Here is a 15,359-nt window from a genome sequence, read left to right as displayed (position 1 = left end):
ATATTTACATTAGAAAGCTATTGGCCTGGAAGATCATGTGGGTATTGAGGAAATATTCCTGATCTTGCAAAGAATACTTGCAGGGGCGTAGCTATAGGTGCTGCAAAAGTACCAATTGCACCCGGGCAACTGGTGCATAAGAGCGCACAAAGGCCCCTTTGCCACATAAGAAGACAATCGTATCATAAATAGCACATTAATGGTAGGGAGCCCAGTAACATATTTGTTACGACTCTGAATGCTGGGAATGTTAGGGCTTATTTACATGAATGTGGAAATCGGCCGTGTGATGGAGGTTTTTTAATGGCCGTCACACGGCTGCATAAATATCAATGTATTTCTTTGGGGCTATTCACGTGGCCGTTGTTTTAACGGACTGTGTGAACGGCCTGTAAAAAAAATAGGACATGTCCTATTTTTGCCATCTTTCACGGATCCCTCAATAGACCCAATTGTATGTGGGATCTGTGAATTGGGTCCCGGATGGTTGCAAATCAGCCATGAAAAAACTGTCATTTTTCACAGCCGACTTGACACACAATCGTATGAATAAGTTCTTACTTAAAAATTGTCCAACGTTTGAATAAAAGAAAAATCATAAAACATTGGAGACTGGGATTGAAAAGGTATAAGAAAGTTGAAAACCTTTCTGATGTTGGTATCAGGCTTCCTCTCCTACACCTCAATGGTAGAAGTTGTATCTACCAAGGTATCACCCGCTTAGATGAAGGCCCTCAGTGGCTAAATTACAAGCAGAATAGCTAAAGAATATTAAAGCCCTGGAAAGTTTTTAGATGTTAGAGTCCCATGCTGCAGCTCCCTTTGATGGTGGATCTACAGTGGAATAGGCATATGAAGTGGGGCCCCATTGGTGTTATTTGCAGCATCGCTCATAATGGTGTTGTGAAATGTCACTTGAGATGAACGTGTGTAAATTGTAATATATTGAGTGAAGTAAGAGGGCGGCATGATGGATTATGGGAAGGGGAAACATATCCACCAGAGCTCTTGTTTTGAGGAGAAGTCAATATTCAATAAGAGTGACTGAGATCTGCATAAAATCCCCTATGTCTCACAATGTATAAATATTTTTCTATGCAGACCCTATTGCATTTGGTTATAATTTTGTCATAATTTCAACCATTCTGCTCTTTTCATTGTAACCTGCAAATTCTATTCAACAGATGCTTACAATTCTCTTTCCTAATTATTGTAATATATAATCCTAATAATTAACTTGTTCACATTAGATCAGTGAATATAAAAAGCATGAAAAAATTCCTACCGATCCAAAAATAGAGTTCAAATTAAATGTGAAATATCTACAAGACACCCAGCACATCATTATCTAAAATGTCCTGTGCTACATTGTCTACATTTTTGTTGATTTGGCCTTTTCATTAAAAAGAAATGGAAATATTTCTCTATTTACACACAGCAATTCTTAATCAGATCTTAAAAGTTACAAGCATTACTATTGATAACCGTCCAGTGTAAATGACAAGAATGAGCTATGGTGACAAAATTGATCGTTTATGTACGTAAGCTTATTGTTTGTCAGTAGAACGTATGCTAGAGGGCACAGCAGGGATATACATCTCATTGGCTCAGAGTACACAGCACAGCTCTAAAAGGGGTTTTCCATTTTTCTGTAAATAAAACGTAATTACTGTATAAATTCAAAATTACACAACTTTCTAATATTCTAATATAATATGTTGGAAATTTATAAAAACTGGCATCTTATACGCCAGTCTAAATCTAAAACACGCTGAAATAAGATACGTGTAATGACAGGGATAGGGAAACAGACAAGTGAGCCCTAATCTACCCGCCACTCAGTCCCTGCCTACTTGCAACGACCCGCCCTAGGCGACGGGGTACAACTGGGTGACGGTCCCTACACTCAGTAAGTGCATGACAGACAACCAGACAAGGAAACACAGAACAAAGGGAAACGGGGCAGTTGCCCACGGCAACACCGTGAGCAACAAGAGTAGTAAACGAGCCAAACCAGGAGACTACGAGGTGCCAAACGCAGAGCAGAAGAGTAGTGAACAAGCTGAGTCAAACCAGGAGTGTACGAGGTACCAAACGCAGAGCAGAAGAGTAGTCAGTAAGCCAGGGTCAATACGAAGCAGGGACAAGTAGTTCAAGAAGCTGCAGCAGGGCCAGGAAACCAACAGAGAAGAATCACAAGCAAGGAGAAACAGGAAAGGCAGGTATAAATAGACAGAGGGCGGGAGTTTGCTCAGTCTGGCCAGGCTGTGATAGGCTCTCCCACTCCTAAGCCTGCCATCCTGAGTGGTGGAAGATGGAGTCAGTCTCACAGACATAGAAGCAGGTGCAGACTGATTACCTATGGGCGTGGATACAGAAGCTGTGCCTGGCAGATCCTTAACAGTACCCCCCCTTTTATGAGGGTCCACCAGACCCTTTCTAGATGGACCTGGTTTATTGGGGAAACGAAGGTGGAACCTCCTGACCAATACCCCAGCGTGAACATCCCGGGCGGGTACCCAAGTCCTCTCCTCAGGCCCATATCCTCTCCAATGGACCAGGTACTGGAGGGAGCCTTGGACCATCTTGCTGTCCACAATCTTGGCCACCTCGAATTCTACCCCCTCAGGGGTGAGAACGGGGACAGGAGGTTTCCTCGAGGGAGCCAAGGACGGGGAGCAGCGTTTAAGGAGGGAGGCATGAAACACGTCGTGTATTCGAAAAGATGGGGGCAACTCCAGTCGGAAGGAGACAGGATTGAGGACTTCAATGACCTTATACGGCCCAATAAACCGGGGAGCAAACTACTTGGACGGGACCTTAAGGCGCAAGTTCCTAGATGATAACCACACCAGATCCCCGACCATAAACAAGGGGTTAGCAGAACGTCTTCTATCTGCCTGAGTTTTTTGTACGCTCTGGGACGCCTCTAGGTTCTTCTGAACCTGGGCCCAGACTGTGCACAGTTCCCGATGAACGACCTCTACCTCGGGATTGTTGGAACTACCAGGTGAAACGGAGGAGAACCGTGGATTAAACCCAAAATTACAGAAAAAGGGGGAGACCCCTGACGAGTTACTGACCCGGTTATTAAGGGAAAATTCGGCGAGGGGAATGAATGAGACCCAATCATATTGACAGTCAGAGATAAAACACCTTAAATATTGTTCTAGAGACTGATTAGTCCTCTCGGTTTGGCCATTAGTTTCAGGATGGAAGGCAGAGGAGAAGGACAGATCAATCTCCAACTTTTTACAGAAGGCTCTCCAAAACAAAGAAACAAATTGTACCCCTCTGTCAGAAACAATATTGACAGGGACCCCATGGAGACGCAGGATGTGTTTGACAAACAAGGTAGCTAACGTCTTAGCATTGGGTAGTTTTTTGAGGGGCACAAAGTGGCACATCTTACTGAAGCAGTCTACTACAACCCACACCACCGACTTGCCTTGAGATGGAGGCAAATCGGTGATAAAATCCATGGAGATATGGGTCCCAGGTCTCTGGGGAATGGGCAAAGAACGTAGTAAGCCCGCTGGTCGGGACCTGGGAGTCTTGGACCTAGCACAAACCTCACAAGCGGCGACGTAGGCCTTAACGTCTTTAGGCAACCCAGGCCACCAATAGTTTCTGGCAATGAGGTGCTTGGTACCCAGGATGCCTGGATGACCAGATAGTGCGGAGTCATGATTTTCCCTAAGTACCCTTAGCCGGAATTGCAGGGGAACAAACAGCTTGTTCTCAGGAAGGTTCCCGGGAGCTGAACCTTGATCAGCAGCAATTTCAGAGACTAAATCAGAATCAATAGAGGAAATGGTTATACCTGGAGGCAAAATACAAGCAGGATCTTCCTCCGAAGGAGGGCTGGCCATGAAGCTACGCGACAGTGCATCAGCCTTAATATTTTTAGACCCAGCCCTATAGGTAACCAAAAAATTGAATCTGGTAAAAAATAACGCCCATCGAGCTTGTCTCGGGTTTAGCCTCCGGGCCGATTCTAGGAAAACCAGATTCTTTTGGTCGGTAAGGACCGTTACCTGGTGCCTAGCCCCCTCCAGGAAGTGGCGCTACTCTTCAAATGCCCATTTAATGGCTAAGAGTTCGCGGTTGCGAATATCATAGTTACTCTCAGTGGGTGAAAACTTCCTGGAGAAGTAGGCACAGGGACGGAGATGGGTGAGGGACCTGGTACCCTGGGACAAGACAGCCCCCACTCCCACCTCGGACGCGTCAACCTCCACGATAAATGGCTCCATTTGGTTGGGCTGAACCAACACCGGGGCCGAGATAAAGCACTTCTTAAGGGCCTCAAAAGCCTGGACAGCCTCAGGAGGCCAGTGGAGGAGATCAGCACCCTTGCGAGTGAGGTCCGTAAGAGGCTTAGCGATGACCGAGAAGTTAGCAATAAATTTCCTGTAATAATTAGTGAACCCCAAGAAGCACTGTAACGCCTTCAGGGAGGCAGGTTGGACCCATTCCGCCACAGCCTGGACCTTGGCGGGGTCCATGCGGAATTCATGAGGAGTGAGGATTTGACCCAAAAATGGTATCTCCTGCACCCCAAACACACATTTTTCGGTCTTCGCAAACAGTTTTTTTCCCGAAGGACCTGGAGCACCTTCCTGACATGCTCAATGTGGGAGGACCAGTCCTTGGAAAACACAAGTATGTCATCAAGGTACACTACAAGAAATACCCCCAGGTAATCTCTTAAAATCTCAATTATGAAATTCTGGAAGACCGCGGGAGCATTACACAGCCCAAAGCGCATGACGAGGTATTCGAAATGACCTTCGGGCGTGTTAAACGCAGTCTTCCACTCATCCCCCTCTTTGATGCGGATAAGGTTATACGCCCCCCGTAGATCAAACTTAGAGAACCATTGGGCCCCCTGAACGTGATTAAAGAGATCAGGAATCAAAGGAAGGGGATACTGGTTCCTTACAGTGACCTTATTCAAGTTACGGTAGTCAATGCATGGCCTAAGACCACCATCCTTCTTCCATACGAAGAAGAAGCCAGCACCTACCGGAGAAGTAGAGGGGCGAATGTAACCCTTGGCCAGGCATTCCTGGATATACTCTCTCATGGCTTCACGTTCGGGACAAGAGAGATTAAATATCCTACCCTTAGGGAGCTTAGCTCCTGGTACCAAATCGATAGCGCAATCGTATTCTCTATGAGGAGGTAACACTTCGGAGGCCTCCTTAGAGAAAACATCAGCGAAGTCCTGAACAAACTCAGGTAGCGTGTTCACCTCCTCAGGGGGAGAAATAGAATTAACAGAAAAACATGACATCAAGCATTTATTACCCCATTTGGTAAGATCCCCAGTATTCCAGTCAAACGTGGGATTATGCAACTGCAACCAGGGAAGGCCTAAAACCAAATCGGACGATAATCCCTGCATCAACAGTACAGAGCACTGCTCCAAATGCATGGAGCCAACAAGGAGTTCAAAAACAGGGGTATGCTGTGTAAAATAACCATTAGCAAGAGGAGTGGAGTCGATACCCACTACCGGGACAGGTTTAGGCAAATCAATCAAAGGCATAGCTAGAGACATAGCAAATTCCACAGACATGATATTAGCAGATGACACTGAATCCACGAAGGCACTGCCGGTAGCAGACCTACCACCAAAAGAGACCTGAAAGGGAAGCAAGATTTTATTACGTTTCATATTTACGGGAAATACCTGTGCGCCCAAGTGACCTCCCCGATGATCACTTAGGCGCGGAAGTTTTCCGGCTGCTTATTCTTACGCCTAGGACAGGTGTTCACTTGATGCTTGTCATCCCCACAATAGAAGCAGAGACCATTCTTCCTGCGGAACTCTCTACGTTGTTGGGGGGACACGGAGGCCCCGAGTTGCATAGGTACCTCCGAGTCTTCCGTGGAAGAACGAAGCAACGGAACCTCGGGAGGCATCATGGGGGAGTCAGAGGAGAAAACACATAAACGTTCACGTTGTCGTTCCCTGAGACGTCGGTCAAGTCGTACCGCTAAAGCCATAACCTGGTCTAGGGAGTCAGAAGAGGGATAGCTAACTAGCAGGTCTTTCAGGGCGTTCGACAGACCCAACCTAAACTGGCACCTTAAGGCAGGGTCATTCCACCGAGAAGCTACGCACCACTTCCTAAAGTCAGAGCAATACTCCTCAACAGGTCTCTTACCCTGACGTAAGGTCACAAGCTGACTCTCGGCAAAGGCAGTCCTGTCAGTCTCGTCATAAATGAGTCCGAGAGCAGAAAAGATCAACGGAGGAAAGTTCAGTGGCGTCAGGAGCCAAGGAGAAGGCCCATTCTTGGGGCCCTTCCTGGAGCCGGGACATAATTATACCCACCCGCTGGCTCTCAGAACCTGAGGAGTGGGGCTTTAAACGAAAATAGAGCCTACAACTCTCCCGAAAAGAGAGAAAAGTCTTCCGGTCCCCTGAGAACCGGTCAGGCAACTTGAGGTGGGGTTCAAGAGGTGAGGGGCACTACCATGGTAGCATCAGGCTGGTTGACCCTCTGAGCCAGGGCCTGGACCTGTAGGGAGAGACCCTGCATTTGCTGAACCAGGATCTCAAGGGGGTCCATAGTGGTGTGAGGGACCAGGGTAGAGTAGGTATATGGGCTTGTGATTATGTAATGACAGGGATAGGGAAACAGACAAGTGAGCCCTAATCTACCCGCCACTCAGTCCCTGCCTACTTGCAACGACCCGCCCTAGGCGACGGGGTACAACTGTGCGACGGTCCCTACACTCAGTAAGTGCACGACAGACAACCAGACAAGGAAACACAGAAGAAAGGGAAACGGGGCAGTTGCCCACGGCAACACCGTGAGCAACAAGAGTAGTAAACGAGCCGAGTCAAACCAGGAGAGTACGCGGTGCCAAACGCAGAGCAGGAGAGTAGTGAACAAGCCGAGTCAAACCAGGAGTGTACGAGGTACCAAACGCAGAGCAGAAGAGTAGTCAGTAAGCCAGGGTCAATACGAAGCAGGGACAAGTAGTTCAAGAAGCTGCAGCAGGGCCAGGAAACCAACAGAGAAGAATCACAAGCAAGGAGGAACAGGAAAGGCAGGTATAAATAGACAGAGGGCGGGAGCTAGCTCCGTCTGGCCAGGCTGTGATAGGCTCTCCCACTCCTAAGCCTGCCATCCTGAGTGGTGGAAGATGGAGTCAGTCTCACAGACATAGAAGCAGGTGCAGACTGATTACCTATGGGCGTGGATACAGAAGCTGTGCCTGGCAGATCCTTCACAATACGACTAAGTTATTAAGAGTAGTGCGCCCCTTAATAAATTATGTACATCTCGGGCCGTCTGTGTGTGCCAGAAAGTTAATGTACACCAGCTATGAGCTGGGGCAGATTTGCGCTATCATTTACGACAGTTTCTGGCTTCAATTATAGTAAATTTGTTGGACTGTGATGGCCATGCCCTTTCCACTAAGCTACGCCAACATTGTAAAAAGGAAGTAAATTCCTCCCTTTGGGTTTAAAATCCCCACAATGTATCAGATATTTATTTGCTGTTAGGTCATGAGAACAATCTGGTTTATATTTAGAGGCAGCCAGGGCCGGCCCTTGGATAGATGGCGCCCTGGGCGAAATGATCTTTCGGTGCCCCACCCCATCATTAAAAAAAAATGCCCCATAAAAAAATTATAATGCCCCTTTAGTGCCCCCATATAGTATAATAATAATATTTAAGAATATAATATATTACAACCCCTTCAAGGACTCAGTATTTTGTCCTCTAATTGTGTCCACATTATTATGCCACCTGTAGTACCCCTACACAGTATAATGTCCGCTTAGTGACCCCCACACAGTATAGTGCCCCCCTGTAGATTTTTCCATACAGCCTCCCTGTAGACAGTGCCATAATCCCCTTGTTGGTAGCACCACACAGCCCCCTTGTGGATAGCGCCAGACAGCACCCTTGTAGGTAGCGCCAGACAGCCCCCTTGTAGGTAGCACCACACAGCCCCCTTTTAGATAGCGTCACACAGCTCCCTTGTAGATAGCGCCACACAGCCCCCTGTAGAGTGCGCCACACAACCCCCTGTAGGGAGCGCCACACAGCCCTCTGTAGGGAGTGCCGCACAGTCCCCTGTAGGGAGTACCGCACAACCCCCTGGTAGGAAGTGTTGCAAAGACCCCTGGTAGGGAGTGCCCCACAGCCCCCTGGTAGGGAGTGCCACACAGCCCCCTGGTTGGTAGCACCACACAGCCCCCTTTTAGATAGCGTCACACAGCTCCCTTGTAGATAGCGCCACACAGCCCCCTGTAGAGTGCGCCACACAACCCCCTGTAGGGAGCGCCACACAGCCCCCTGTAGGGAGTGCCGCACAGTCCCCTGTAGGGAGTACCGCACAACCCCCTGGTAGGAAGTGTTGCAAAGACCCCTGGTAGGGAGTGCCCCACAGCCCCCTGGTAGGGAGTGCCACACACCCCCCTGGTTGGTAGCACCACACAGCCCCCTTTTAGATAGCGTCACACAGCTCCCTTGTAGATAGCGCCACACAGCCCCCTGTAGAGTGCGCCACACAACCCCCTGTAGGGAGCGCCACACAACCCCCTGGTAGGAAGTGTTGCAAAGACCCCTGGTAGGGAGTGCCCCACAGCCCCCTGGTAGGGAGTGCCACACAGCCCCCTGGTTGGTAGTGCCACACAGCCCCCTGGTTGGTAGTCCCACACAGCCCCCTGGTTGGTAGTGCCACACAGCCCACTGGTTGGTAGTGCCCCACCGCCCCCTGGTTGGTAGTGCCCCACAGCCCCCTGGTTGGTAGTGTCACAGAGCCCCCTGTTTGGTAGTGCCACACAGCCCCCTGGTTGGTAGTGCCACACAGCCCACAGACCCCTGGTTGGTAGTGCCACACAGCCCCCTAGTTGGTAGTGCCACACAGCCCACAGCCCCCTGGTTGGTAGAGCCACACAGCCCCCTGGTAGGTAGTGCCACACAGCCCCCTGGTTGGTAGTGCGACACAGCCCACAGCCCCCTGGTTGGTAGTGCCACACGTCCCCCTGGTTGGTAGTGCCACACAGCCCACAGCCCCCTGGTTGGTAGTGCCATACAGCCCACAGCCCCCTGGTAGGTAGTGCCACACAGCCCACAGCCCCCTAGTAGGTAGTGCAAGGACTACGAAATGACCCTGATAGCTGGTGGGCAATAGACATTAAAAAAAGGACAACTGTGCAGAAGCACACAAAATACCCAGCTATCCCAGCTATCAAATAAATGTGTGGAAATAAAGATATAACTTTTATTTAGTCTGAGTAAAGGATTAATCCTTTTAGCTACATTAAATAAAAGTTATATCTTAGTTTATGTCCACACTTTTTTTTTATACCCGGAAAAGCTGGGTATTTTGTGTGCTCCTGCACAGTTGTCCTTTTTTGTAGGTAGTGCCACACAGCCCACAGCCCCCCTGTAGATAGCAAACCCCCCCCCCCCTTCCAGTATGGATAGCACCACTGTAGCTCCCTGAAGGAGCGGAATCCCCGTGTGGACATATATGGACAGTGACATCAGGGAAAACTCCTGAAGCGGAATCCCCGGTCACACCGTTGCAGACGCTATGACCGTCGATTCCACTCCAGGAGAAGCTCCTGTCGTCTGTGTCCATGACGTCATTGGCTTCTCCTGGAGTGGAATCCCCGGTCATAGAGTCTGCAACGCTGTGACTGGGGATTCCGCTTCAGGAGTTTCCTCTGATGTCACTGTCTATATATGGACAGAAACATCAAGCAGCGCTCCAGGAGTGGAATCCCCGGCCACATGGGGATTCCACTCCTTCAGGTAGCTACAGTGGCGCTAGTAGATAGCAGAGCAGGGAGATACCTCCCTGCTCTGCTATAGTGCCGTCGCTACCGCTATAGCAGCCGCAGCAGCCCGGTGTCACCGCTAGCAGCCGCTATGGCTGCTACAGCGGTAGCGACGGCCACTAAGTGAAGAAGCGCCTGAGTGGAAAGGCGACTGCAGTTAGTGTGTGTATCCCCACTGGTAGTTGCAACGGCGCAGGGATACACACACTCGCTGGCGCCCCTCTTGCAGTGTGGTGGCTGGCGCCCTGTGCCGGCCATGGAGGCAGCAAACCAATACATAACTAGTCCTGCTCTCAGCAGATACAACTGTATCATGTTTAGGTATGGGCCCTTTTACATGGAAAGATTTCTGCTCAGTAATGAGCACCGATCGGCGATAATGACATGACGAGCAATGATCGTGGCTGTATGTGGATGAATGTTAATAAGATAGTGTGTTCCCACACAGTTTGCATACTGTTGGCATCACATCTCCGGTTTACACTGGGATATGTGCTACCGACAAATTATCATTTTAGATCTGATCAGCAGACAAACATCTACTTGTTCGTCGGCTAAAAGTTGCCCTGTTAACACGGGGCCGATGATTGGGAATGAGCGTTTGTATGAGCGCTCATTTGCCCGATCATGGACTGGATTCAATTGTATCCACTTCCTAGCTGGTTGCAGGACCAGCTATGTACAGATTTACTGACAGCAAACATGGTGAATTGAAACACAATGTATATTAGAAAGTTGTAGAACTTTTAATTTATACAGTGATTATTATATTTCAGTAAAACTGGAAAACCCTTTTAACTTTAAAACCTTTCAAAATTAACTTTTTTACGAAATCACAGATAAAGCAGGTTATGCCTCGTTCACATCTGCATCGGGCTTCCATTCATGGGTTCCATTAGACCTTTCCATCAGGGGAACCCATGAACGAAAAGCCAAACCGAAACCATATCTTCCGTTTGCATTACCATTGATTTCAATGGTAATGCTTCCATTGCAAATGGTTTCCATTTATCTCTGTTCCGTAGGGTTTCCATCTTTTTAGCAGAAACAATAACGTAGTCGATTGCGCTATTGGTTCTGCTAAAAAATGAAAACCTTACAGAACGGAGACAAAAGCAGCAAGTAATATAAATGCAAACACATAAAAATGCACCTTTCTCCACCCAGGAGCAAGAGATGACTCTTCAGTTGACTGTTACTCTCTTGCAGAATACTGCGTTCCATCTGAAGGTGCTGACACTGGTCGCGTAGGAACTGCAGCTCTCCTGTCATAGGGAAAGAAATATGGAGTGAACCTTCCTAATAAGTGCAGACATGACAAATAATAAAATGCATCGCAGCATATCAAACGAGTTAAAAAAAAAATAGACATAGTAATACACAGTATTGGTCTCTATAGCTATAATTGGAAGAGGGAAAATGTTAAAATAATGCTGTCATTTAATTTTTTTGCTGATCCAAACAAATGTCTCGTCGGCCTACATGCTAAAGGGGTGGACAATCTTTTCTTGCTATAAGGCTTCTCGGACAATAAGCTGGTCACAGAGTGTCTCGCTGCCGAGACATCTAGTGATCAGCTGTAAACTGTGGTTGAACCCAGCATCAACTGTTCTCTGCGGGGGCAATCGAGCATTACACATTTCCTATTGAAATAACTAGGCTGTGATGCACACAGCTGATGGTTACCAAAATAGGGTGTTTGGAAATGGGTTTTGTAAACGAAACAACCCCTTTAAGTAGATCCTTGTCGATTACCGATAATTATATAGCGACTCCAAAGTTTAGTACATCATAATGTAACAATTCATATATGGAAAGAACAAGAGAAAGAGAATTGACGGCCCTTGTTTGTTTCACATCTTTTCTGAACAATGGATGATTCACACATCATCTGGCATCATTATATAATACTCTCCATGGAACCTACACTGGCCAGAAGTCCACAAATAATGTATCGTACGGTTTTGTAAAACTTGGTTTCATAGTCATACAAATTTCCAAATGACCTAAATACAGAACTCAATTGTACTTTCTGTATTATAAGCTGCGAGGTGAGAGGAAAATGTTCCTGAATATTTCAAATGTATTTGCATGTTCCCAAACATAAAATCCATGATGAGTGATCTGACAGGGTAAATGGTTCAGCTGCTGACTGCATCCATGTATAAGTGGATTTAATGCACAAATGCCCTCTAAACTTTTTAACATAGGACAGTTAGGAATGTTATTTTATGACGTTTTTGTTCTTGTGCAGCCTAATGTTGCATTAAAATATTTTGATGATACATTCAGAGTACATTATAAAGGGTGAAAGTGCTTACCCTACAGCATTGCATTTTTAGAATAGTTAAAACATATTCCATCCAAATAGCATTTTGTGTACATAAGGATGGAGGCAAGTACTTACCCTGCAGGGTCTCTGGCTCCGGACCTGCATGGCCGCTACAGCCCTTCATGCTGATTTCTGCTCTAAGAGAGGTTATCTCCATTTCATACTCCTGTCGTGTCTCCTGCAATTCATGCAGCTCTGCTCGCAGCCTGCACAGCTCCTCCTGCAAGGAAGCAATGTCACTCTCCCGCTCAGCTGCGGCTTCTTCCGCCGCCTGCCGCAGAGACATGATCTCCTCCTGTGCGCATCGTAACTCCTGAGATACCTCCAGCAACTCACAATCCTTCTCCTGCTCCAAGCTGTCCACTTCTTCCTGCACAGAGTGCAGCTGAGCTTCAGAGAGATGGAAAAAAAACATGTTCTGAGACAAAATGAAAAGATATGGGGCGACATAATGCATTTCCAAACAGTGTGGAGCAGCTGTGGCATACGGCTTTATATCAGGCTACAAATGAAAGTTGACTGTGTCAAGATGTGCATTATGAGACATGAGCACATTTATCCCAGTATCTACGGTATGTCCATAGCTTTGAAACTATAGTAAGAGGGTCCTAAAACTGTCCCACCTAAGAATACAAAAGTATGTATTTCAGACTACTATACGGGTTTCAAACCATTTTTCTCATATTAGCGTGATGTTCCGTTTCATCTTAGGCTTCTCAGACAAAAGCTTGTTCTAGAAATATTTTATCTTTCATACCAGTTCTTTTGTATTTTTTGTACCACTTTCATATAAATCTGTATTGCAGGCAGATCTGCCCTGATAATTTATTGGCCCCTCGACACAGGAAAATGTTTCCTCTATGTCATCATAAATTTACACAGAAAAAGTCATAAATATATTAAATAATCCCAGTTACATTTATGTTACTGCACACCCCACCTTGCAGTCTTTGAATTTGCTTGGTAAAAATCTCAGCTTGTTGAGCACTCGCCAATCGTTCTTCCTCCAGGATACCTGTAATAAAAGAAAAGTAGTAGCTGGCAGCACCAATGTAAAATCAGTTTAATAAATCTTACATATTCATATTGTCTTATATATTCATATAAACATTAGAGATGAGCGAACCGGGACAACCGAACCCGGTTTCGGTCCGAACATCAGGAAAAGTTCGGTTCGCAGCGAATCCGAACTTCACCGGGTTCGGCCGAACACGTTTTGACCGAACCCGGCGGAGATAGTCACTGTCCAGGGTGCTGAAAGAGTTAAACGATCAGCAGTAACTGTTTCAGCACCCTGGACAGTGACTTCCGATCACAATATACATCAACGTGCAAAAAGAATAGAAGTTCCTACTTACCGATAACTCCCTGCTTCTTCCTCCAGTCCGACCTCCCGGGATGACGATTCAGTCCAAGTGACCGCTGCAGCCAATCACAGGCCAATCCCAGGCTGCAGCGGTCACATGGACTGCTGCGTCATCCAGGGAGGTCGGGCTGGATGTCAAGAGAGGGACGCGTCACCGTTGCCTTGGTGACGCGTCCCTCTCGACATCCAGTCCGACCTCCCGGGATGACGCGGCAGTCCATGTGACCGCTGCAGCTTGGGATTGGCCTGTGATTGGCTGCAGCCTGTGATTGGCCTGTGATTGACTGCAGCAGTCACTTGGACTGAATCGTCATCCAGGAATGTCGGGCCGGATGTCGAGAGGGACGCGTCACCAAGGCAACGGCCGGGAGACCGGACTGGAGGAAGCAGGAAGTTCTCGGTAAGTATGAACGTCTTTTTTTTTTTTTACAGGTTACTCTATATTCTGATCAGAATTCACTGTCCAGGGTGCTGAAACAGTTACTGCCGATCAGTTAACTCTTTCAGCCCCCTGGTCAGTGACTATTTACTGACGTCGCCTAGCAACGCTGCCATAATGACGGGTGCACACATGTAGCCACCCATCATTACGGCAGCTCCATAGACTTCTATGGGCTGCCCGTGCCGTTATTACGGCCTGAAATAGGACATGTTCTATCTTTTTCAACGGCACGGGCACCTTCCCGTAAGAAAACGGGAAGGTACTCGTGGCCAATAGAAGTCTATTAGCCCGTTATTACGGGTCGTAAATACGACCCGTAATAACGGGAGTTTTTACGGTCGTGTGCATATATGCAAATGAGCTTTGAAATGGACAACTGGGCGTTTTTTTTCCGTTATGTCCAACTTGGCGTGTATTGTGTTTTTAACTGGGTGTGTTTATGTGTATGACGCTGACCAATCAGTGACCAGTCAGCGTCATACACTCCTCAACATCTGCACGCTCCTCTCCTGAAATATTCTGTGCTGCTGTGAACTCTGCTCTTACCATTACATAGCTCTCAGACTGTTACCTTTCCTCCACTCCTGTCCTCAATAACACCTTCACATGATTGGCAAGTCACCACCCCGCACAAGATCCGCACGCTCATCTCCTGAAATACTCTGTGCTGCCTTAAACTCTGTGGACAGGTCAGGATCCTGTTTCTTTTAAATGCTGCTGGGGAACCCGCTCGATCCACTATATAAGGTTGCGCTTCCATCCTCTTCTGCCCCAGTCACTTATTCCCAAGCACTGTAAACTTTCAGATTGGTTGCGCTGTGAATATTCGGAGAACGTGATTGGTTTATGTGCAGGGTAATGAACATACAGACAAGCAGTAGAAGACTGAATTCAATGAAATGCTCAGCCCTTAGTCAGTCTTCTACTGCTTGTCTGTATGTTCATTACCCTGCACATAAATCAATCACGTTCTCCGAATATTCACAGCGCAACCAATCTGAAAGTTTACAGTGCTTGGGAATAAGCGACTGGGGCAGAAGAGGATGGAGGCGCAGCCTTATATAGTGGATCGAGCAGGTTCCCCAGCAGCATTTAAAAGAAACAGGATCCTGACCTGTCCACAGAGTTTAAGGCAGCACAGAGTATTTCAGGAGATGAGCGTGCGGATTTTGTGCGGGGTGGTGACTTGCCAATCATGTGAAGGTGTTATTGAGGACAGGAGTGGAGGAGTGGTAACAGACTGAGAGCTACGTAATGGTAAGAGCAGAGTTCACAGCAGCACAGAATATTTCAGGAGAGGAGCGTGCAGATGTTGAGGAGTGTATGACGCTGAGAGGCCGCGGCAGCCTGTGATTGGCTGCAGAGGCGGTCACGTGACGTGCGTGACCGCCACTACAGC

The 15,359-nt window shown here is 47.5% G+C and overlaps 1 protein-coding gene across 1 annotated transcript in view; it reads right to left on the bottom strand.

The window, feature by feature from the left end:
• Positions 1 to 15,359, bottom strand: part of CCDC136 (coiled-coil domain containing 136) — an 82,228-nt gene that overhangs the window by 51,055 nt on the left and 15,814 nt on the right. Inside the window, exons 4-6 of the mRNA XM_075857553.1 lie at positions 13,093 to 13,167; positions 12,228 to 12,542; positions 10,974 to 11,085 (exon numbers count right to left, since the gene is read on the bottom strand). Coding sequence (XP_075713668.1) covers positions 10,974 to 11,085; positions 12,228 to 12,542; positions 13,093 to 13,167 — 502 coding nt within the window. The remainder of the gene's footprint in view (positions 1 to 10,973; positions 11,086 to 12,227; positions 12,543 to 13,092; positions 13,168 to 15,359) is intronic.

Source organism: Rhinoderma darwinii, chromosome 3, assembly GCF_050947455.1.
Source record: "Rhinoderma darwinii isolate aRhiDar2 chromosome 3, aRhiDar2.hap1, whole genome shotgun sequence".
In the NCBI taxonomy this organism is placed as follows: domain Eukaryota; kingdom Metazoa; phylum Chordata; class Amphibia; order Anura; family Rhinodermatidae; genus Rhinoderma; species Rhinoderma darwinii.
Note: the sequence above shows the minus strand (reverse complement) of the source record. Positions and strands in the feature narration are given on the sequence as shown.